The following is a 17,289-nucleotide window of genomic DNA, read 5'->3' as shown; positions in this document are numbered from 1 at the left end:
TCAAATGACCACCGGCAAAATATTGATGGTCATTGATTTTTAGAAAATTTTCACCATGCACTAAATATCTGCCCCCGAGTGTGTCTACAAGATATCTCATCAAAATTATAATTTTCTTTCGATAAAACTAATTTTGAGGCTTATCCATACACCTCTGAATCTCCAGCTGCCACTCTACTGGCAACGAGCAGGGGTGGTAGCGACATGTGGTAGCTAACACGCCTTGGTGCTAGCGTGTCACTCAACTGGGTGACACAAGACAAGCTTGATCTAAAACCATGTTGGTAAGATGTGAAATATTTGTTAGCTTCTAGATGTTTCATAATGTTAGAATAAACAATATGTTCCAAGGTTTTACAGCACACGCCGGTGAACGAGATAGGCCTAAAGTTCATGACACAGTTTTTAGGACCTAATTTGTGTATTGGAACAACATTGGCAGTCTTCCTTTTGCAGGTGAGTTTATTGTTTTCTAATGATTTATTAAACAGTATAACCAGAAAGGGGGTCAATGTCCAGGCACAATTCTTTAAGACATGATTTGAATTACTGTCTAATCCAGGCGTAGTACCTGGATTTGAGCCCTGTAGTAAGGAAAACACACTATACCGAAGGTTTGGTGAAGAAAGCCAAAGCACAGTTGGCCACCTTGGATTCACTCTGCCAGTCAATCGCTTCCACTCATTCTTTCTATGTCACGAACATCAGGGGCTCATGAACCCCCTTTTTTAACATGGTGCGCACTGCTTTCAACGTCGTTCTCGCCGAGGGACACCGACCTCTAAGTGACCCAAGTTTACGTCGCAGAGCACTGCCGGTATCTGCTTTTGTGCGTGGTAGTTTCTGCGCAACAGTGTGGGAATTCAGCACTCATCTCGCCGTCCAACTTAGTTGCCGTCGACGTGATAAGTGCTACGGATGTGTAAGACTCGGACGAGACTAATGAGACAGGCGAAAGCAGTGTCGATCGCTTCATTTTATTTGTATAGTGTTCGCCATTGAGACAAGCCGCGTTGCAAAATCATGGCGATGTGAGCGTTTTTCGGTGATAGTTTTTGTGTTAGTCCTGTTCTGTGCTGTGTGCCTTCGCTTGGAAAATCGCATCCCGTCGAGACCAGCGCAAGCTTCCTCTACGCCGATGCCTTTACTTCGTTTGTTTAGCAGTCACCCTTGTGTCAAAGAGTACCGCAAAATCGTTGGATGTACGCGTTTCTTTGCAATGGCGTAATAATGCTGCGGTCATACCCCTATCGATTGGATTCACTTCGTGAAATACTTGAGTGATGCCACCACCATGCTGCCTCACCGGATGTGGCCTGCATTCCTGCTCGCTTTAATATATGAAGGGTGACAACTGTTATGGCGCCCCTTCAAAGCATTATTTATTTATCTGCGAAGTTGGCGCCCTCACTGAGTCTGGTCATTGTGTTCAGTCGGCGGTAGATCAGGTAAGCAGCAATTGCCTCGTCCTACCAATATCACGCAAGATCCTGCCGTCACTTTAAACATAAGGTGCTAAATCTACCAGCATCTGGCCTCATGCGAGATAACAGAGGTACCTTAGCTACCTCGTGGCGATGTTGTCCCGTTCCGTTAAAGAGCCACAAGCTCATGCCTGAAACAGACGTTACCAATATCGCCATGTTAGCCAAGCCGCGGAGCAGACGACGCACTACGTCGTCTGCTCCGCAATATCCCGGTGATATGTTATGGCCCTTGGGCATTCTGATTAAGCGAGGCAGTAGCGTGTCGACGTCACCAAGTGTCAACGCTCGTAACTATGGTATGCTTGGCCCTAGGAAGGCCAATGACTTCGCAGGCAAGTCACGGGCGCGATGGATATCCCAAGACGCACCGCGTTTTTCGATGGCTGATCTTGAAGCAGATGCCAGAATCAAACATTTAGAAAGAAAGAAAGAAAAATAGCCATCCGTTCGAATTACAAGCACGCAATTGTCATTAGCAGATAGAGTTGATCAAGTTTAACATATTTCTGAACGTGAGAGGTATATTTTAAGTTTCGATTTAGTGCCCCTTTAACACTTCCCTTACATTCTTCCTTTTCTTTTTTTTTTTCTCTTCTTCCTTAACAGATCCTTCTTTCTCCTGGGTTTCTGTTGTTTTTCCGAGGGTTCTCTTATTTGTTTTTAGAGATTTCGGGGTCGGGGAAGAGAAGGGCTGACATATTGAGGGTGGCATCATTAAATGTCGGTTACTAGTTGAAAGAAATGCACCGCCTGTCTTCGTCCCACACGTTTTACTCTTTCGTGTTTTTCAAATCACCCTTACCAACCCGCTCCAAATTCATTTTCGTGTAAAAAACACTACACTCGCGGGCAACTTCGTGGCATTTCCGACGAGTAGTAGTAGGGCCCGCGTGATGCACGTAAAGACTCCAGGCTGGCGGTCGTATTGCACTGGCATAGCCTCCTCGATACTCAGTATAGAGGAGGCTATGGCACTAGGTATACATTCCTCGTCCACAGCGGAGAGACGAGGCATACGTTGGGGTTGACCAACTTTCCGTTGCCTAGACATACAACACAATTACTTTTCTACAAAGACGGCACACAGCGCACCGCCTGTCTTCTTTTTTAGCCCCGGTTCGCATTCGGTATTCCATAGCGCACCGGAAGACCGTAGGTCCGTGTCAAGAGGCCCGCAGCACCGACCGATTTTATTGCCCGCATCGGGGGCCCCGCGGATAGACCAAGCGAGTACTTCAGACTCCCGCGTACGCGTGCATCGGTCATATTTCAAGCCTGACAGCGCTGGCAAAGACACCCAGGGCAAGTGACCTCGTTATCAACGCCTCAACGCGTACCTCGCGCGATTCCAGGGAACCCAAGACGTCGGCTCAAAGCGGGGCTCCGTTTCTCTCCGAAAAAAAATTATCCACTCTCCGATACCTCGAATAAAGGATGTCTGCACGCGCGAGAGAAACGAACGGCGATGACGAAGATTCGTAGGCGCCTGCTGCGAGCTGCGCGAGACACGGGAGGGACATGGGTACGATACCCTTCTTTTTGACACGCCTGCAGGCTTGTTTACGTCGAGGCGGCGCCGTGTCGGCGCCGAGTCCGTCCGCTTACCTTGGTCCTGGTTGAAGCCTGCAAAGAGGAGGCCGTTGCCGTACCGGTTTCCGGGCCAGATGTTCATTTTGACGCGTGAAATTGTGGGTTATCGCTCGATTCCAGAGAAAATCCACCTCGACAAGCGCTGAAAAACAACATCCGCCATCATTTCTGCCGAGCCGACTTTTTGCATCACCAGAAGTATCTGTCTCGTATCTCAAAGGATGTTTAAAAAATAAGAAAATTAGCGAATATTTATTTTAAATAGACGGTTTTAAAATGCAAAAAATAAATTACTTAAAATAATCATTTATACTTGTGACAATAAGGAAATATTTAAGACGACAAATGCGCTTCGGCTGACTCTGCATGAGCCGGCCCTGCGAGATTTACAGTTTTACCGATTTAATTTGCAGGTGTTTGAGCGGCCAGCTGCGGTGCTGCTTGTGCGTGCGTGCAAGATATCTCAATTTTTCAGCCCGGTGGCGTTTCCGGTGGCAACGTGGTTGCGTAGTTGATCTAAAAGCGCGTTGCACATAATTCTCAACTTCATACCTCTCGTAAAAGTTAAAGCCAGGTAAAGATGAACACTGCACTCTGCTTGAGAACGCTTCTAGCTCCTAGGAAAACTGGCCTCAGCGGCCTCGAAGTCCTCAAACGAAGACTAGCGAGTGGTGAGTGGAAAGCTTATCGAGTTATCGTTTTTTTCTTTTCGTCTTTTTTGCCGTCTTTTCAAGGGCATCAGCGTGGATGAACTTTTCAGTCTGCCTTCAATCCCTACCCCTGCCCGTTTCGATCTGGATGAGCATCGCACCGGCGTGCCGTCGTGTATCACTACTGCGTGGTGCACGTTAAAGACCCCAGGCCAGCGGTCGAACTGCACTGGCTCAATTGCTCATCTACAGTGGGTAACAGTGTCGCCATGTTCTGGCAGATGAAACTCCCCCTGAACAACTACCAACTATTTATTTTTTCAGGCCGCTTTGTAGTAATTTATTTTTTTATGCATTTATTGAGGTTATTCTGCAGCGTGCAAGGCACCCTTTCGCAGGAAAGTGGTGTAAGTGGCGTGCATGATCATCAGTACGCTCGGCTACAGTGACAGTACCAGGTCCGGCCTCACACCATCTGTCCGACTGTGCCCCACCCCCCTCTCCTTTTAAGCGGCCCTATCCACATCACATTGTTAGTAAACATGATGGCCAAACACAAGCATGATGATGGATGGACATAAGGTGCCCCAGACGCTTCCCGGTTTGCTCTACGTTGATTACATCGTGCTGACGGCGAGCTCGAGGTCTGGTCTACAGGAACTTTTTTGATGTGTACACGTGACATGGGAGCCGGCTGGGGCTACGTTTCAGTGCACAGAAATGTGCCGTGCTGCGTTGGGGGAGTCTGGGATGGCGGACGGAGAGCGAGCGGGTGATCCTACGAGGGAAGTACATGCCGTTCGCGTCCTTATACCGCCACTTGATAGTCGTGGGCACCTAGGTCGGACATTTACATGTATGTTTCAAAAGGTTACGAAAGTGTAGCGAGCCTGTAACGGCTCGCTACGGGAATTAGAGTTGCGAGTCTGTTTCTCACGCGCCGCCGCGCCGCTATTCGCCGAGATTCGATGATGTAAGGAGTTGACTCAAATGCCGTGCAGGAAAGTAGACGTTGCGCGCGCCCCGGCGTACGTTCCCCTGCTATTCGCTGAATACAATAACACGAGGAGCAGATTCCGAATGCCGTGCAGGAAAGCCGGCACTACGGGGATGAACGTGCAACTCTGGCTCCCTTAGGGCGCCAAAAGTCAAATTGGGCGTTTAGTGTTTATACAGTGTAAGGTCGGTCTGCCAGGATGGGGCGTCGCTGATTTACACTGGAGATGAGCAATTTCGCCAGTGCAGTATGACTGCTAACCCGGGCTCTTTTACGTGCTTACGCAGTAGTGATGCATGACTGCACGCCGATACGATGCTCATCCAGATTGAAACAGGCAGGGGTGGGGCTCGAACCCAGGATCCCTGGGTTCTGCAGCGCGAGCTTTCGCTCCACGCACGTCGAGCTGGGTGTGTGCTTTAGCCCACTCGACCACCGACCCCCCCATAGGGCGCCTATTCAGGAACTCTAAACACTATGAGCTTCAAGCACCATCTTGTATATTGATAGCATGGCACATTAAAAAATTCCGTGTCTGCGTCCTGTTTTTTTTTTTAAGCATGAGCTTTGGTAAATGTTAGCTTTCTCGTTCAACCGCGACAATTGGGCGCAAAAACACGCCAAATCTGCGGGAAAGAAAATGAACCCCAAAAGTAAACTCAAGTTACAAGCAGGGAAATTGTTGTGACCCGATGTCGGGTCAGGCAACGTCATTTTTTTCTCTAAATTTAGCAGAATGCACGTCAAGTTCATCTCACATCTGGGATACAACCTTTTCATTTTTGACAACATTTTTAGCCTGTGTGAACTTTGAGCGAGAGTCTAGACACTAATATGGCTAACTCACGCAAGAGGCAGCACGTCTAAAAGCTGCTCCTCGGCAGTTCTATCCTGCGACACAGTACGCTGCTCGTTGCGTCGTCACATTGCGTCTTGTCATGTCGTTCCTCGTTGCATCGATGTTGGAGATAGGGAATTCAATTGAGCAATATCATCGACTCTGTGGTTAATATTGAGATCATGATTAGATTCATCATCGCACTATGGTACGGCGTACTAGCGCTTCTGCCATGCTGGGCTCTCCCGAACCGAAATAAATAAGGCTAAATGTTTTACCTTTCTACATTGGGCAATGCGACTGAGCTCGTGCAAGCTTGATTAGCGCGTCCGATGCTTTCATTTGATTCCGAACTCGCTGTTTCTTATGGCAGCCTCGTACCAGCACATCCTGGTGGAGAAGAGGGGAGCCCAGCAGAATGTGGCGCTGGTCACGCTGAACCGGCCCAAGGCCCTCAACGCCCTTTGCAGTCCCCTCATGAAGGAGCTGGGTGATGCCATCGAGGAACTCAACAAGGACTCTACTGTTGGGGCCATCGTCATCACAGGCAGCGAGAAGGCCTTTGCAGGTACTCCTAGAGCCTCTGAGTACGCCACACCTGTGGCTGCTTCACACACTTGCTACTGCTTACAATCTTGAGCCTCAAAACCTCTTAACAAGCAACAGCCTGGATGGAAAAAGAATGTCATAAAATAAATTTACACCGAAAACAATTTTAGAGCTATATTTACGATGCGAAAATAATTTGTAGTTGGCGCCCGCGGGAGCAAGCAGAAAAATGGCCGCTATGGTCTCGTGACTGGTTGCTATAGTCACGTGGTGCTTGCGCTCTTTTGGGAGCTTCCTATGGGCTCTAAAAGTTCATCTTTATTTTAAGTGCAACAAAAGAGGAAGATTAATAAGTAAGTTTTAGAGCCCATAGAAAGCTCCTGAAAGAGCGCAAGCACCACGGGATAGACCTGTGTGTCGCTCAAAAATTGACAGCGGCGGCGGCGGCGTGGAGAAACGCGTTCTGCTGTTGGCACGCCACGCTCAGTGTGTGGCGGTGGCAGGGGGGATCAGGGGACTTCAGTGGCAGCACTGAATGGCTCTGGCGTAACTTGCGCCGGTGCAGCGCGGCGGCGCACAGGTTTACCACGTGACTAGTGGCGGTTCCCGCGGGCACCAACTACGAATTCGTTTCTCGCCGTAAATCTAGCTCTAAAAAAAATTTATTTTCGTTGTAAATTCATTTTATGATATCCTTTTCCCATTCAAGCTGTTTTTAAAAAAGCATTTTTTCCTTTTCATATGTCCCTTAAGATCTCTTACGACGAGACAATACACTGACACCACCTATCGGGCTGCCGTGGAACACTTGTGGTTTCCCGGTGCTCGTCTGTTGCCTACACGTATCTCTCCTCTATTCCCGTATTTCTCTGTGTAACTCTTGCCGCATTTCATCGGTACTGACTCGTCCAGCCGACCACCTCACTTAGTTTCTATACATTTCCTTTTTTTCATTTACACTTCATTCGTTCCTTTTTGGCTCGAAAAACTTTTGACGACGTTAGTTTCTCGTGGACTGTATGCATGTTTGACCTCGCAGATGCTGCAAAACCTCCACACTAGTGAAATGCAGTTCCGGGTCCACCCCATAGGCGGCGCCGGCATGCTAGCATGTGCTCCCATCATAGGAAATCGCAAGAACTCGATCGCGAGCAAGCGCAAGTGTTTAGGACTCTTGCCTCTGGGGCAGGGGTCCTCAACCTCGACAGGTTCTTGCTTGCCTCGAGCGATAGCTGTGGAAGCCCTCCCAGTGACGACATTGACGCAGTAGAGCAGTTCAGGAGCCTAAAGAGCTTTTGTTTTTTCAAATATAATGAACATCCTGGGGAGCATCTGGCTCATAGTTATGCATAGACTGGGAGAGGGGTGACTTAGATCTGCCAAAATAGTGCTTAAACTAGGAAAACGCTTTACTTGCGGGCAGGAACGGTCTAGAAGGTTTGGGAGCTCAGTTAACCTGCGGTGGTACTCTGGGGATGCCCCGTGCTCCTGGGAACCCGGCTGGAGAACCCATGGCTTCGAGTATAGGCATACCGGAACAGGCCCAATGGACCCTTCCGCAAATGCAGTGGCGTGTGGTGGTTCAGATGCCGGTCTGAACTTCTGCATTCTAATGGCGGTCAAAATTTACCCCATATTTGTCGACCGCAGACGTACCAAAGTTGCCGTGGTGTTCGCTGTGCAGATTTTCCTACTCATTTCAGTTTTGGTGGTGTCAAGAAACAACTACTCTTCGAGGTGCTTAGTTGAGTAAAACTCGATGAAATTCCGAAACTTCTGAAATTCTGAAAAGTAGCAATAAAGACGAGGACAAGTAGAAGACACAGACACGGACAGGCGCATCTGTGTCTTCTACTTGTCCTCGTCTTTAATGTATAACCAACTAGCTTGTCACATGATCCTCGATGAAATTCACCACGTGTTATTGTGATGATCTGTCTGGGGCATGCCTGAGCCGAGCATTCCAAGGATTTACACGACGCCATCAAATGCGTAGCGTACAGCAGCTTGTAAGTCTCGTCGCAGTGACATCAAACAATTAGAGCAAACTATTGTCTAGAGTGTTTGTGTCCCGCATCAGTGCCAGTTTTCAAATACCGTATCTGCAGGAACATAACGTGACCACGAATATAACGCGAGGGCAGGTATTGATGCCTTCAGAAAGAGAAAAAGACATATATCACTATTATAATGCGAGCCGAGGCCGCGTAAATTTGCCTGACTCAAGGAGTGAAAAGGCAATGGAAATAGAAAAAAATATCAGTTTATGTTTTGACTCCTTTCATCCTCACTGCTCAAGTCCTTTCGTTTGCAATCCACTTGGCGACTATGCAGATACGCAGCAGCACAGAGCCGCTTGTCCGGTAGTTCGTTTTTCTTCGGTCCTGAGCTCCTCGGTAGCCCGCAAGCAAAGCGAGGCGAAAGCAGAAGCACCAGCACACAAGCACCAGACCACTCTGGAGCAGAAGCTAAAAAAATGCGCAGGCAGAAAAAGACTGCTGAACCCGATACACGATCACACTCATTCTTGTTTTGGTCCCTCCGCATAAACAAACACTTCATGTCATAATTAAAATAAGAGCACCGACTTGACACAACAGAAAAAGCAATTTCATTAGACATTTCGCCTCCCATGCGAGAGGCATCTTCAGCAGTTACAAAGCAAATGCAAGGTTCAACTTCAAGTCAACGCTATTTATCAGGAATGTCCGTGTAAGCTTCGTGTAGAGGGCCGCGGTTTTTGTTACACGTGGATGTGTCCTTGCGGACGAACCATGATTCTAGGAGTTTCCGGGGCCCCCATGTGTCCTCCCTCGCCAAGGTCGTCGCGGCCGCAAAGTCAAAAGAATGCCCCATTGCCCACGCATGGTCCACCAGTTCAGTCTTCAGTCGCGTCGCGTGGGATGCGTACGTGACGCCACGCTTGTGTTCTTTGAGTCTGGTCTCTCTCCTCCGTCCGGTTTCACCAATGTAGGACGCTGGGCAGTCACTGCAGGGGATCTTGTAGATAACGCCTCTCTGGACGTTCGCCGGGGTTGGGTCCTTTGGTTTGGAAACGGAATTTCCAATAGTTCTGTATGGCTTGTAAACAGTTCGAATACCAAGGGGCCTCAAAGTGCAACTGAGAGGTTCGGAGACTCCTTTGACATAGGGGATGCACACTACATTCTTATCTCTTTCCGTTTCGCACGGTTGCACATTTTGTTTCTTATGGTTGTGCTGACTTCGTCAAGAAAACGCTTTGGGTTCCTGTAAATGAGTGATCTCATTTACGCCATGGAGCTCGTTAGATGGCACGATATCTGATCTCCGTACAAACAATCGCACTACTGATATTTTGTGTTGCACTAAGTGATGGGACAAAAAATCCAAAAAATTATCTGTTTCACATGGTTTGCGATACACACCCATTTCAATACGTGGCCTAGTTGCTAATAAATTCCCTCCCACACACCACTTCTTTTCCCATCCAATCTCCTGCATTGAGCCACAGGGATGGCTTTCTCGAGACTCGCGCATCTTGTGACTGAAATCGATTCTGAATATAGCGCGAGGTGCGTCTTGGAGCGCGTCTCGCATCTTGGAGCGTGCAAATACGGTACTTCCTTCACCAGCCATCAAAAGGTCGCCATTAGCACTCGGAGATGATGTACACCAACGTTATTAGATTAGCTCAGTTACGGAACTGCTCATAGACACTGCATGCACAAGCAGTACCCCTTCACTCACCACGACTCGCCTGGCGTCGCGTGCCAGACGGCTGCTTTGGTGATTGCAGTGTATTCTATGGGATACGTACGTTTCGAAGCACGGCGTCTAGATGGCGTTTTTTTTATAACGCACAGTTATGAAACGAAAATGTAGATGGCACTTCGACCGACGGCAGGCTGATTGAAGTGAGTGAGGGGCCCGGTACCCCCTTCTGCGGGAGTTCCACAACTGAGGTAATCTAGTAACGTTGATGTAAGCTTAGATAACAATACTTATCAATGTGGCCAGACTGAATTTCAGAAAGTGTCCATTGGCCATTCTTACGGCTCAGAAATGCCACTTTCTGAGCTTTGGATACGCGGCGTTAGGAAACTCTGGCAAAGAAGTTTCGCTCCGTCGCGAACTGTTTGAACATTTCCGGAGGACGGAAGAACATTTCCAACGACTTCAGGCGAAACTTCGAACATCCGGCAAAAGTGATTTTAAGTGCCGCTACAACGTAATTGGTTGTGTATAATTGATATGTTTAGTTGCATGATGGTATGGCATGACAAGTGGTGCGCTAGCATGTTGCAAAAATATACCGCTGTGACCAGCGCGCACGTTAAGGTGTCTGATCTTAGCAGTCATATCTGCCTAGTGGGATCATTGATGGGGTGAAGGGAACGAAACCGTTTAGGAACGAAAACTTTTCGGTAACCGTAACTGGAACAAAACAGTTATTTGAAATGTATAAAACCCCTAACCAGAACTAAATTTTTTTATCAATAACCAATACTAACTGGAAAATAAAAATTTTAGTTTTTCTCAAGAATGACCTTGAGCAAGAGCCTTTAAATGTTGGGGCCATTTGCAGAGTTACCGTCAGCGAGTGGTGCTTCTGGTAATGCATTTTTATTCAACCTAAATTTAGGATTAAGAATACTTACCTAGTTGGAATCAGTGGCCGAGCTTATATTAAAAAGTCTCTATTTCAAAATCTGCCACTCCTACAATTACTACATGTATTCAGTATCAGTTGCCTTCAGGGTATTAAATAATAAGTTAGAATTCTGAGATGTCCATCCAACTCAATTCTGTCAAAACCACCATTGTTCCTGACCTGCAGTAGCCAGTATGAAAAAACGAGGTAAATTGACCGTAAGGCAGAGCTGGCAGAAAACAACACCTGGTATTCTTTTCATCTGAAGCGTGTCACAAGTAACAATTTTGGAAAAACACAGAAAAAAAAAAAGATGTCGATTGACGTTTCATATAAAGTCACTGTCAGGGTGTTTCACGTAAGAGTAACAAAAATTACTCAAATTAGTGTATTCGTGGTAAAAGGATAATTTTCTCGGGGCCACATTGCTCGTGGTGGCGGACATCAGAAAATGCGTGATACTTACTAATTAGTTTGCTAATTAATTAAAAATGACTAGTAATTAACTTTTTAGTTAGTGAGAATAGACATATGGTACCAATTAGAAACCTGCTGAGCGTCATCGAAAACCACTAAATCAGTCAGTTTCATGAAGACTTTGAGCGCGTGAGAAGCATAGTAGTGTGCTAAAGTTACCACTCGTGGAGCAGGTACAAGGCTGGGGCTAGATAAGAGACGGAAAAACGCACGGGCATCTTACTGCAACTATTAGCCTTGTACCTGCTCCACGAGTGGTGACTTTAGTGCACTACTACGTTTCTCACGAGCTCAGTCTTTTTGAAAATGACTGACTTTAGTGGTTTTCGATGACGTTCGGCAGGTTTCTAATTAAAACCATATGTCTATTTTCACTAATTAAAAAGTTAATTAGTCATTTTTAATTAATTAGCAAACCAATAGGTAAGTATCACACATTTTGTGACGTCCGTCACTATGTGTAATATAGTCCCGAGAAAATGATTTTTTTACCTGGAATACACTAACTGTAGGAATTTTGTCACTCTTATGTGAAACACCCTGTGTATATAAGTATATTTATCTTATCCTTTCGTGTCCACACTTTATTTTCATTTTTTACAACCGCACCTTTTTTATATATTTTTCTTATATATAAATGCACAATTTTTCTAGCATCACGGAATCGGACTACAAGAAACTTGCGCTTCTATAAACACATGCATTTGCTTGAAAGTAGCAAACGACTTAGATGTAGCAGCTCACAATAACGAGGACTGGGGAAAGGAATAAACAACACAGGACACATTTTTACAGCTTTCTGTGTTGTAACTAGCTCAGCTCTCAATTTTATTGCTTTATTCTACTTAGCAGTATTTTACTAGAGGAGGACAATAATTTTGCTCCTTCCTTCAGTGTGGGTGAAGTCTCTTCGGCATATCTTAAAGTCTATTCACACAATGTATCTTGCTGGTAAATGTTGTGTCGCCAAACAACCAAAAACGTGGCGCACCTCCGAAAAAGGTTGTGTGCACTCCTCGCTTCTGGAGTGATATTTTGCTGAAACCTCATCGAGGCTTGTCAGTCACCTGAAGGAGAAACATGGATGCTGCTAGTGGCTGCCCAAAATTGCTATGATGTCTGATCTTTAAGACGGAGCGACAATTTTGAAGGAGTCTGATTTTTAGCCGATTCTGTATCCATGCCAATGTTGAAATGAAAAGACAAACATGGCTGCGAGCGACAAGCGGAGAAGTGGTGTGTACGGGTTGCACACGGGCGATATGGGTTAGCGCATGAATTGACGGTGCTGCGCAGATTTATCAACAGTCACGACGAGTGCAAGCACCACATATAAACATGGTAGGATAACTTATCTTTTAGCAGTGCAAAAATGTCCAAAATACTTTGAGATGATCCGCTTGTTCTTCGTCGTTCACAATCTTTCCCGGGTTTGGCAGGCCTAGCAAACCCAGTGAGCTGAGTTTATGGAGTAGTATTACTAAAGTAGACTGTCTTTTCACACAGTGCATACCTCATATCCATTCAATGCGAAGCGCTTGATATTCTCGGTGCAGAGGCAGCGTTTGGCGAAATTCTCGTTACTCAATACGTCGCAGGTTTTGCGCTTCAGACTTCATGTGTGAACAGGCCGATTTCGTGGAATCTCGGTTTCGCTAAACCATTGCGCGTTGAAAAGATGCATCGTGCGAATAAGCCTTTAGGTTGCATGGAACAAACTATAGTCCGTTGCAACCTAAGAACGAAGGGCGAGGGTAAGACGGGCCGGGGAGGAGGAAGCAGACGGAACGCTAAAGAGAGGAGGAGGTTTCCCTCTCTCTTCTCCAGCGTTCCGTCTGCGTCCTCCTCCCCGGCCTGTCTTATCCTCGCCCTTCGTTCTTAGGTTGCAACGGACTATAGTATAGTGAATGGAAGGAGTGAATGGTTCTTCAAGCACCCAGTGGGAACTTTCTGAAAGTTGTTTACCAACACTGCCGAACAACAAAGTAGCAATGTTTATTTTTATTATGTAGAATGCAATGATCCCCAGGTAGCGGGGGTAACATGCATGCTTTGGTATCAGACAATATTTAGTGCAAATAGATGTGGTGAGCAAGCGTTGGAGCTAGAAACGTGTGCAACTTTTGACCAATTAGAAGTACTGAGACATTTTTGAGTTCCTTGTTCTTGTGAATGTCTTGTTGTTGGATATCTGGGACTACTTTAAACCATTTATTATAAAATGCATGTCTAGCATTTCAATAAAACATATTATGAGAGAAACCAGAAAATAAAATGGTGTTTAGGAACATATAGTTGGTAACCGAAATTGTACAACTTAAAACCGTAAAAAAACCGAAACGAAACCGATGTCAACAAGAAATGGTAACCGTGACCAAAACATTATATTTTTAGGTGTGAGTCTCTGGTTCCACAGTCTGCTGATTTTGCATCACTGTTGCAACAGTTGTAATAAATGTTTAAACAACTGTGAGGCAAATGCTGCGATAGGGAGAAATGTAGCATCATGTGTAGTATATATTGAAGTAATGCTAGTGAAGGCTTCAAGAGTAGTGAGGGATGTTTGCAACAGTAGTGTGGAACTCTGCAACTATAGGAAAAAGCGTACCAACGCTAGCTAGATATGTTTCAAGAGTAGCAAGGAAAGTTTCAAAGTTTTTTTAGTTTTTTTAGGAGAAGGAGATTTTTAAAGCCTTGGAGGTGTTTGCTGGAATTATATTAGAGTGTTTTATTAGGTTTTATTAAGTCAAGTTTCTTTGCAACCAAGTTCCATATACTCTTGAACACATTTTAATAATGAATGTGTATAGCCCCCTGTAAAAGGACCTACATAAACTCGGTTTAAATTTTTCAGGGACAATGAGTTTGCATCCTGAAACCTATTTACAATCTAACAGATTCTGTGGCATGTTTTACGACATTCTGATGACTCATAAACCAAGAACGTCATGTTGAGCATGTCAAAACATTCAAATAAGGCCTTCTAGTTCAAAGCGAAACACCGAGCAGTGCAGGATTTTGGACAGGCGTTTGAAAATTGGGATGTTTATTCTGGCTTCATGATGCAGCTGGTGCAGACATCAAGGAGATGCAGCCGATGAAGTTCGCCCAGTGCTTTACCGGCAACTTCCTCGGCGATTGGGACAGAGTGTCACAGTCTACCAAGCCCACCATCGCAGCTGTCAATGGCTACGCGGTAAGCCAGGCTGTAGCCTCTCAGTTTATGCGAGTCTAAAAGTCGGTCAAAGTAAAGTTTGGGAAACAGGTCTAGATGTGAAAGATTGAGAGGGCCTGTTTCAAAAATGAGTGGCGATGCTGAGTTTGAAGAATTCGCTTCAGGGTTACACCAGGTTGACAAGCAATGTGAAGCACAATGCATGTGATGCATTTTGCTTTGATAAACAGCTAGTTCAACTGCATTATCAGTCACGCAAGAGAACATAGTAGGTGCAGTTTGTGCTCTATTGTTTGTTTTGAAGCAGTAGAAGCCTGATGTACGATCACAAAATGCACAGACCAAATCAGACCACCTTGTGTGCCTTGCTGCAGCATACCTTCTCCACTGCAGCCTTTTAAACAACATCAGTGTCATTGCCCTTTCAGTCTGTGATGGTAATGAGGATCAGGATTGGAAGCTTGGATGTCATTACATTTTTAAGGCCGCAGCTTTATAGGGCCAACCTACTTCAGGAGCCACGTAAGCACGAAATGTGTAGGTCGGTTAATCCGTAACCACTAAACAACCTTGAAAAAAAATAAGACATTTACAATCCCCTGTAACGCCGTGTAAGAGCGCAGCTCTTGAGGAGGAGGAAGGGAGGTACGGAGAGTAGCGTATGCCCCTCCTCCTCATCCCTACCCTCCCCTCCTCCTTTCATGCTCGCCTCCCATTTGGTGGAAAATGTTTGCTAAATCTCCTGCTAAATTTAGCGGGGAAATTTTTTTGCTAAATGTAGCGGGGAAATTTACCCATAATGCAACGCACAGTGACGTCATGAGTGATGTCACTGGTGACCTTCGTGATGTCACACATGACGTCATGTGTGACATCATCATGGGAAACATCCCATAATGCACCGCGCAGTTACGCCGACAGTGACGCTGACGCCGCTCATGCCGGAAACGGGCGCCTAAGAGCTGTGCTCTAAAACGGCATTCAGTGCCAGGGATTGAACCCCGGTCACCGGCGTGAAACCGAGCATGCTGGTGACTGAGTTACGAACCCAGCATGCAGGAATGGGAGGAGCAGAAGCAGGTGGTGTGCAAAAGCACACAAAGCGGAAAGTGGTGGAAAGGGGAAGAAAGAGATGAGCAAAAACAGGGGGTGTAGGAGGAGCGTGCAGAATAAGGAGAGGTGTAAAGGGTGGGAAAGCACGCTTCCCTTCTTTTGGTGACCCAGAAAAATCTAACCAAAGGCTTTGTATCCGGGTGGCGCTGAGGGGGAGCACTCACGGCGTCACAGAGACAATGGTGTGACGTATCTGTTAATTTCTATACAAAACCTTGCCCTAGGCACAGCTTAAACTAAGAGCACCACAAGCGTGAGCCTTCTATTCTCGGCAATGCATCACCGTATCTAGCCAAATCAGGCCAAAAGGTATGGCGCACATACTAGAGGCCGGGTGTTCGAAAGACATGCCCTTCCGTTCTTGCCTTGTCAGTGATTAAAGTCCCCTCTTGATGGAAAGTGGTGCAATTCCTCCATCCACTCGACTTTCCCAGTTTTTCCCCCTGCCAGCCAGTACCTTCCCTTTCTTTTTAACAGCAACACTGCATATGGCTGCTGGCAGGCACTGTTCAATGGGAGAGGACTTAAATAGATTGTGCCTTAGTGGGGAGGAGCGGCTCAGACAATGAATTGCATCGCTTGCCACCACCGTGGATGGACCACGCCGCCACCACTCCGCAAATAAATGCGAAATTCCTCTATCCACCATTTCGGAATCGCATCTATGGATGGTGCCTGCTCCGCGAAGAAACATCTTCGATGTCCTCATCGTAACGTTTGCCAGCCGAATTCTTTTACGAATCGCAACAATTCACAGTCGTACGCAGACTAGGAAGCGGTAAAGACGCCAATTGATCGGAGATGACTCCTGGACCGAGTAACGGAGAGGAGGGATCTAACATGTGGAGCAGATTTTCTCCGCCGGTTAAGATGGTGGTTACTCGAGGTGAGCGCCGGCTGCTCGTTTTTTCTTGCAGTTGGGCGGCGGCTGCGAGTTGGCCATGATGTGCGACATAATCTACGCCGGGGAGAAGGCCAAGTTTGGCCAGCCGGAGATTGCCCTTGGCACGCTTCCAGGTGAGGATGCCGCCACGCGTTCTGTATTTTGGTGGCTTTTCAAAATTTTTCCCGGAGTCATTACTGTTTTATGTGCCACGATTTGATGGGTCATATGAATTGTTTGCGTGACGGCACACTGTAGCTTGTGCATTCTTATTTTTGTAAGTGTGCGGCTAGTAATGTCCTTTTCCTTCGGATGGTGCCCATTTCTGACCCAGTCGCAAAATTTAAGAGTACTACGGTATAAACTCTTTATAACAAACCTTGATATTGATGAAGATTTTGGTCTGTTGCAAAAGGAGTATGCAGAATGCAGGTGCTGTTACTACAAACTTTGGGACGGACCACGACTGGAATCCGTTCTGTGAGACTGATGAAATGAGAATGGATATTAGAAAAGAACTGGTATATTGAAACTTCTGAGCTTTGAAAGGTAGGGCTTTTTAATCCAGCTGTGCTGATGATCGTCATCACTGTGCACTTTGGGTCGTACAAGGCTCTCAAGGCGCCGAGCGCGATGACAGCAGTTCGCAAAATGGATGCCACTCCTACCGAACCAAAACTGCTTAATGTCCGAACTAATGACTGCTGTCAAAGAGTGCTATAATGGGATGGTGAACTACTTAAAAACTCTCTGATATAGTTCATTGTATACAAGTGTAATGTTGCAACAGAATCTGTAATGAGCAAACTTGACTCAATGGCATGGATAGGAAAACCACCAAACTTTACGAATTGGTAAGTTATAACCGAATGGCTGCTGTAACCAGACCTTTTGTTA

At 46.3% G+C, this 17,289-nt stretch overlaps 2 protein-coding genes across 2 annotated transcripts in view; one reads left to right on the top strand and one right to left on the bottom strand.

Moving 5' to 3' along the window:
- Positions 1-3,245, bottom strand: part of LOC8038816 (WD repeat domain phosphoinositide-interacting protein 3) — a 26,369-nt gene extending 23,124 nt beyond the window's left edge. Inside the window, exon 1 of the mRNA XM_029977608.4 lies at positions 3,093-3,245. Within this exon, the coding sequence (XP_029833468.1) occupies positions 3,093-3,159 (67 nt within the window). The 5' untranslated portion in view covers positions 3,160-3,245. The remainder of the gene's footprint in view (positions 1-3,092) is intronic.
- Positions 3,066-17,289, top strand: part of LOC8038817 (enoyl-CoA hydratase, mitochondrial-like) — a 26,937-nt gene continuing 12,713 nt past the window's right edge. The window contains exons 1-4 of the mRNA XM_029977609.4: positions 3,066-3,748; positions 5,936-6,130; positions 14,290-14,417; positions 16,427-16,526. Of these exons, the coding sequence (XP_029833469.3) occupies positions 3,658-3,748; positions 5,936-6,130; positions 14,290-14,417; positions 16,427-16,526 (514 nt within the window). The 5' untranslated portion in view covers positions 3,066-3,657. The remainder of the gene's footprint in view (positions 3,749-5,935; positions 6,131-14,289; positions 14,418-16,426; positions 16,527-17,289) is intronic.

The sequence above is a fragment of the Ixodes scapularis genome, unplaced genomic scaffold (genome assembly GCF_016920785.2).
Source record: "Ixodes scapularis isolate PalLabHiFi unplaced genomic scaffold, ASM1692078v2 PGA_scaffold6__148_contigs__length_123643588, whole genome shotgun sequence".
NCBI lineage: Eukaryota > Metazoa > Arthropoda > Arachnida > Ixodida > Ixodidae > Ixodes > Ixodes scapularis.
The sequence above is the reverse complement of the archived record's forward strand: the minus strand, read 5'-3'. Positions and strand labels throughout refer to the sequence as shown.